Genomic DNA, 7,070 nt, shown 5'->3' on the forward strand with positions numbered 1-7,070 from the left:
AGTTCTGCAAAGCTCCTGCAGGAAGAAGGCCTTTTAATCTTCAAACACACCATGCAAAGAATAGATAACATGCCTACAATTTGAAGAGTTGACCTGTGCACTAAGGGATCTGGGCACATTGATGGTCTCCACATAGGACTTTATCAATTTATAAACTTAATTGATTCTGAAAATTCTCGTTGCTTGGAGGTTCTATTCTTGCCAGATAGAAGCCATTGGAAGAGATGATATTTAAAGCACCAAGCAGGTACCCGCTGGGTGCTGGATTTCATCCTCTTCTATGTGACATCCTCTTCTATGGGCTAGTTCCTACATTTAGTCCTTACTTATGATAGTCAAATTCGTTGGCATTTACTCATGAACTTATCACCCCACTTCAGGAGAGGAAAGGGAAACTCAGAAAATACTCCCATAAGCATGTGAACTTGTGCAGGGGTTTCTGAGGACTGTGTGGCGCCTGCTGAACCTGAGTTCTCAACCACCACACTGCATGTGACAGGGAGTTAACAGCAGCTGATGACCCGGAGGGACCTCTAGAGGTCCTGACATGGTTCATATTTCTTGTACTGACAAGGTACAACAAAAATCTTAGGCTAGAGCCACTAGGATTTCATTTAAGAGTAGTGTTTTCCATTTCTTTCATACTGCGTGCTCTTGTTGAACCCCCTTGTTTTAAGTCAACTTTCCAGTGCCTTGTGAAATGGGGAGGAGGGACAGACTTTCCTGATCAACAGCTAAGGCAGAGAGTGTGCATGCCTTACCCAAGGCCACAAGTACAGTGTGGGATTGGAATTAGAACCTGTTATGTCTGGGGAAAGTCTCTTTTGGATGCATAGTGAGTACTCTGTTCATAAGTAGAATGGAATGCCAAACCTGAGAAGTTCTAGCTGAGATGATGGGGAAGGCTGAGGGATAGGGTTATGGAGATGATACTTTATGCGAACCTCTTCAACAGAGGTAAATGCTCTACTGGAAATGCTTTTCTCCGAATCTCGTAGAAGCAGGTACTCATGCTTTCAAAGAAAATCTGCAGATAACCTGTCTATGCAGAAACTATCAGTGACCGATGAGTGGAGTTTTCCATGAAGTAAGTTGGGAAGGGCAGAATAGAATTATGAAAGGGACATGTGTCACTCTTATTATTCCCTCTTCAAGGTCACTAGACAGCCTGAGAGTTATATTATCCAATGAGTACAAACGCATGCAAAAACTTAGATGTATACAATTCTGCTCAGTGCCTCATGGGAAGTAGGACAGTTGTATGCTAGGGACAGAGAACTAGGCAACAACAAAACAGAATGTTTGCAACAGAACAAAAAACAAAACGAAAATTCTCCAAACCCTCTAATACCCTGGGCTTTTATTATGGCTGAACCATACTTGCATGGAGATAGGGAATGTTTAGCAGCAGAATGGCTGCTGAGAATGAACCTTACCAGTTCATTCAAGTAGGTCAAGGTAAGCAAGTGTAATATTTTTCTTCCCACCTGCTGTAATTACCAAAGGTAATTCAGTCAGCTTTAGTCTTGCATTTATCTGGGCCATAAAATTATATAATAAGCAATCATTCATTGCAGGTGATTAAAAGGGAACATCTCTAGGGAGATTAGAAAAGGAAGGGTACAGACTGAAGCATCTTGATGCAATTATATTATAGCTACTCTCATAATTATGAGAGGCATGAACTTATAGCTTGCTTTTTAGAAATGCTGCCAACAAAATATAGCAGATAGCATCGATTCCATTGAAAGTTCTCCAGGGTTGAGGGCTTGCTTCTCCTGCTTGTCCAGTGAATCCTTGCAGGGAATAACTTAGTCTCTTTGAGCCTCAGTGTGATTATCTGAAAATTGAGATATAACCCTTAAATTACTTTTTTGGTGATTAAGTGACATAACACGTGGAGCTGTTAAGTCCTACATGTAATCTACAAATGGGACTGATGAAGCCAGAGCAGAGGAATAGTCACAAATACCTTCTCCTAAGACTTAATGACTAGCACAGCAATGCAGCAGCAGAACTGGAGATGACATCCCAAATCCAGGCTTTCCTGCTTCTAGAACTCTTGGGAATTAAATTGTGTGTCTTATAAACTGTTCAACAAATGTCTATTATTCCATAATAATATTGATGAAAAATGGAATCTATCTATATTCCACAATAATATTGTGGAGATAAAAGGGTGGATGGGGGAACCTCCACACACCATTCTCACAAACACTATGCTAATACACACAGCATCCTCATATTTCTCACCCACAAATACATTTTTTTAAAAAAAGAGGAAGAGGGACTATACCCCCCTTTTCCAAACAAAGGGGGAATGCATGAATGGAAGTCTGGGGATACATGAGGACAGGATATGTAAAGGGTGCAGCTTATAGCTTGTTAAAGAGATGGGCAGGATAAATAAAAGATGACAGGTTGGCACTGTGAGGTGGAGAGGGGCAGGTGGGAGTTTGTCTTTGTTGTGTTAAATGTTTAATCTCAATCTCAACTTTGATCATTCAGTTCCCAGATAAAAGACACATAACCTTTATAGTTATAATAAGGCTTTAGTTCACTAGAGCTGGGCAGATATCTACCCTCTAAGCTATTATGTCTATTTCCCTGCCAATAACCCTGAATTATAACTTGCCATGTTCTATCTGGGCTGCTCTTAACTTTAAGTGGCTAGTCCTCATGGCCATGTTTTCCTAACTCACCTACCCCATGGCATCTTCTCCTCTCTCCTCCTCCTCTCTCCCTTGCAGTCTCCTGCCTCAGACCCAAGCCTGGGAACCAAAACTCTGCTTATCTCTCTTCTATAGCCAACCAGCTGTAGGCATCTTTAGACACCAATCAGGGATAACTTGGGAAGCAAGGTTACATAGCATCACTTGGGCCTATGTAGAATCTCCTTGTTCCCAGGGGCAACCAGGGCCAATATTTTACATTACAATACATAGCAACAAACCAAATATCAACACTTCCAGATCTGAAGCCGAGCTCTGTAGTTCTCTGTCTCATAATTTTCAGGTATTATCATCATACTATTCCGGATAGACTTGTGATTTGAGAATTTCTAAATGTCCAAATGCAGCATTAGTACTCACTTCAGAGTAAGCTTCATAAAGATTCCCAGTGTTTTGAGTGACAAATGGAATTCCTGTTGGAAAACTATTTCTTAATATATTGAAGGTTGATATAATGTCCAAGAAAGAGCAAATACAGATTTGTGTGACTTCACTCCAAAGAGGCTAAGAATACTTCAAAAATATCAAGGAGAATTTTTAAGCATTTTGTTAGTAATATTACTTTACTGGCACAAATGCAACAATACGGTGAATGTAAAAAAAGTGAAAAGAATCTGTCACTCTCCTTCACTATTACCTTGGTATGAGTAGAACTATATTTATCCTTCCTACAATATCTTAACTCACATACAAGAAAAACACTTTAAAGAGGCAAAACATCAGATGACACCAGGGAATCTCCAAAATGTTTCAGAGTTTTCATCATTAGGGACAATCAAAATTGGGTTGAATTGGAATAGAAGAGCCCAGATTGAAGCCTTAGGGGTAGAATCTAGGGGAGGTCACCAGAAGGTATTGAGAAGAATATATTTGCAATCTTATTTGCAGCCTCCTAGATGCTAGATAACCAGATTTCTCTCCTTAACCATCCCCATTTCCCTAATCAAGCTTGACAGAGATGGCATGCCAATTATTGATTATTAGCTCTTATCAGCAGAGGGTATTTAATAGGTACCTTTGTGGGGGAGAGTAAGGAAATCAAGGGAAAGATACATGGTGCTACTGTCAGAACATAGAGAGTCAAGGATGTGGGGTTAAAGAAACAGCGACATAAGGAGCAGAGTGAATTGAGACTACTGTGTGCTTGTTGTGCACGGTCTTCCCTCTATGGAAAGATAAGGGAGGGGCGTCTGGAAAAGCTGGCTCTGAAGAGGTGATCTTGCTTCAGATATGTTTCTGTTTCTGCTTGGCAAGTGGAGCCCAGAGGAGGGCTGGGCTAGAACCTCCAACTTTAAATCCACTGAAGGAAGTTATTTGCTTTCCATCTTTTAAGGAGTGCTGTTTTCTTTAGATGAAGGGCCCTGTCTGAATTGTGAAAGGCTAAGTAAATACTGTCATAGATGCACAGTGTATGCTTCTACTTCATGGGAGAATTGAAAGAAAGATCTATTTCTTTCATCTGTATCCATCCACATTCTTATCATCCACTCATCTATTTAAGTACATGCATATATATATCTTTGCATACATATGTGTACTTAATCCATCTCTCATCTAAAGTAATTTTTAAAGATATATGGTAATTGTACTATATTTGAGGATTTTCTGAATAAGTGGCTGTATTCTTGTGGTCACTGGTTTTATTTCAAAGGCAGCAGAATGTCTTTACTGACTTTCTAGAGAGGCATAGCACCATAGTTCATTCTGATTTTAAGTTCAGCTGAGTTCAGACTCTATTCTTGAAGCTCCTCCTTTCCATTGGGCTTCATCTTTAGCATCTTCCTGGAGTGTCCTAAGGTAAGCATCAAATATTTCTGCTCCAGTGATCATTGTTAAAAGGTGGGCAAATCCATACAGATCCAAGCCTGGCTTCAGAGAGTGCGGGTCAGGGGTTCTAGACTACCGACAGCATTCTGATTCTGTGACTAGTACTGGGATGCTGGTGAAGACGGCCTGACATTAGCAGACATGCACCTCAAAAATGTTGTTGTTCTCTCAAACAGAGCAGTTCCAGATTTACTAGTGCCCATGTTATGGATGGAGAGAGTCACCGTAATGACGGTGACTGTGGCAAGAAATAAGCATCTGTGTTCTGAGGCCGAGAAACCCCGCAGCTGTCCATCAGGGCTTCAGAAATAAGTGGCCAGCTTCAATATACTCTTTGAAATGCTGAAAAAAAAGCTATAGTGTATTCTTTGCATTTGTTTTAAGTTTGAGAAACTATATGGTCAGCGTTGACTGCGGTGACGATATTGAAGTTTAATCATGAGTGCATAGCATGTGAAGTGTCCACTCTTTAGGCTTTATAGATGATGAAAATGGTCTAAGAAGAAAAGCACATCCTAAGCTTGGGAAGTGCATCATTCCTCAAGCTTTCTATTCATTGTGATAGTAATGGAGCTTGCTAATGCATTGATGACTGTGAACATGCCTTTGAAACCGTCAACCTCTTCTTGTCCATGGTTAGAATGTTGAACATTTATCTGGGAAGCTTCTAACAGCATACTCTGTCAAGTCAACCTGTACATAGTATTTGTAAGTACTCTCTATGAGAACATTCAGAAGATGTTTTAGTGTTTGACTCATTTGTTTCGTCCCAGTTGTGTGTCGGACTGAAGAAGTTTGTTGACCGTACCAGGAAAGGATGGATTACTACTTTTCATCTCTGTCCGTCTCTCTTTGCCACACTGAAATAATTTTCTTTTGAAGCCATAGCTGCTGTTCAAGTACTTTTTTTTAAATAAAGAAAATATATTGCACCAACATTTTGAACCATTTTTGTTTTGTTGGTATTGCTTATTCTACATTTAAAGAATCCACAACACTCTACAGCTCTGACAGGACTAAAATAAAGGTATTTACATTAAGGGAAACAGCCAAATTGCAATGGAGATTGGTAATTCTCCATTGTCCATAATGGTGATTTATGTTAAAACCACAGAGCTTAGGAAAAATTGCCCAGTGGTTGGGAATATTTCTTTTTTCTTTTTTAGTTTATTCTTTTTCCCCTTTATTGAAAATAACATTTCTCTCGTATAATATATACTAAGATAAAACAAAACCCAGTACATCAAAATAGGACAAAACAGAAGGAAAAGGGTCCAAGAAAAGGTACAAGAAACAGACAGATGCAGAGACCCATTTGTTTGCACAATTACACCAGAAAACTAAACTGGAAGAGCCTGGAGGGTAAAAGGAGAAAAATATAAACAAACACATAAATAAATAAAAATAAGATAAAATTAAACAAAACAGAAAACCCCCAAAATCAACCAACCAACTGAAGTCCCCAAACCATGACATGACATGATGAGACAAGGAACCTTGGATTGTTTTGTTGAATTAGTTTGTGTTGGCTGCCTAGATGACTCTCAAGGCACAGTGAGGTCCCTTCTTTCTCTGGCTGGGCAACCCTCCTAATAGTTTCTTTGGTCCCTGTATGAGCTATTGATGGAAAAAGCAGCCTGGTGACCCAGTCACCACTCAATAGCACTAGCAGGGGACCAAATTGTTCTCGGAGGAACCTTTGTGAGGGACACAACATATTCAAACCGTAACATAAGGTAACAAAGAGAAGCCCAGAGAGAAGAAAGGTCTTGACTATTTGTATGAAATCTACTACTGCATGAAAGAAAAATCTCAACTCAGAATGGTTTTTTTTTGTCCTCTTAAATTATGCTTATATTTTAGATACTGTCAAACAGTTTAGAAAGTTTGCATTATACAACAAAAGTGAAGTGGGGGTGGGAAGAACAAAAACATGATAATGGAGCAAATACCTTCTTTGGGGCTTATGATTTAACCCCTTATGGTTGCCTTGAAGAATATTAAAGTTGAGCACACTAGCACATTGCGGTTCAATAGGTTTTCTTATATATATATATATATATTTTTTATCATCATTTTTTTTATTAACTTGAGTATTTCTTATTTACATTTCAAATGTTATGTTATTCCCTTTCCCGGTTTCCTGGCTCAGACTGTTTTTAAAACTTAAAAATGTCTTGGCCCTGATAATATAGCTCAGTGACATGATATTTACTGAGCACGTGAGAGGTTCTAAATGCAATCGCCAGCCCTGCAAAATAATAAAATATTAATATTTTTCCTTTTTATTGACAATAAACTATTTTTCACATAATAAATCCTGATTATAGTCTCCCTTCCCTCTAACTACTCTCAAGTCCTCTCCTCCATCCAGATCTGCTCCCTTCCTGTCTCTCTTAAGAAAACAGACAGGTTCCTAAGGGCTAATAATAAAATAAAATAAAAATAAGATAAAACAAAATGAACACTTGGAATTTGAGAAGACAAAGAAACAGAAGGAAAAGAGACCAA

General features: G+C 39.0%; 1 protein-coding gene across 2 annotated transcripts in view; it reads left to right on the top strand.

The window, feature by feature from the left end:
- Positions 1-5,493, top strand: part of Opn5 (opsin 5) — a 47,706-nt gene extending 42,213 nt beyond the window's left edge. Inside the window, exon 7 of one of the 2 annotated variants that reach the window (NM_001389270.1) lies at positions 4,736-5,493. In NM_001389270.1, the coding sequence (NP_001376199.1) occupies positions 4,736-4,813 (78 nt within the window). In that variant the 3' untranslated portion in view covers positions 4,814-5,493. Of the gene's footprint in view, positions 1-4,661 lie in introns of both variants that reach the window. The other variant, XM_039083542.2, reaches the window with a different exon arrangement.
- Positions 5,494-7,070: the final 1,577 nt, after the last annotated feature.

Source organism: Rattus norvegicus, chromosome 9, assembly GCF_036323735.1.
Source record: "Rattus norvegicus strain BN/NHsdMcwi chromosome 9, GRCr8, whole genome shotgun sequence".
Taxonomy (NCBI): Eukaryota; Metazoa; Chordata; class Mammalia; order Rodentia; family Muridae; genus Rattus; species Rattus norvegicus.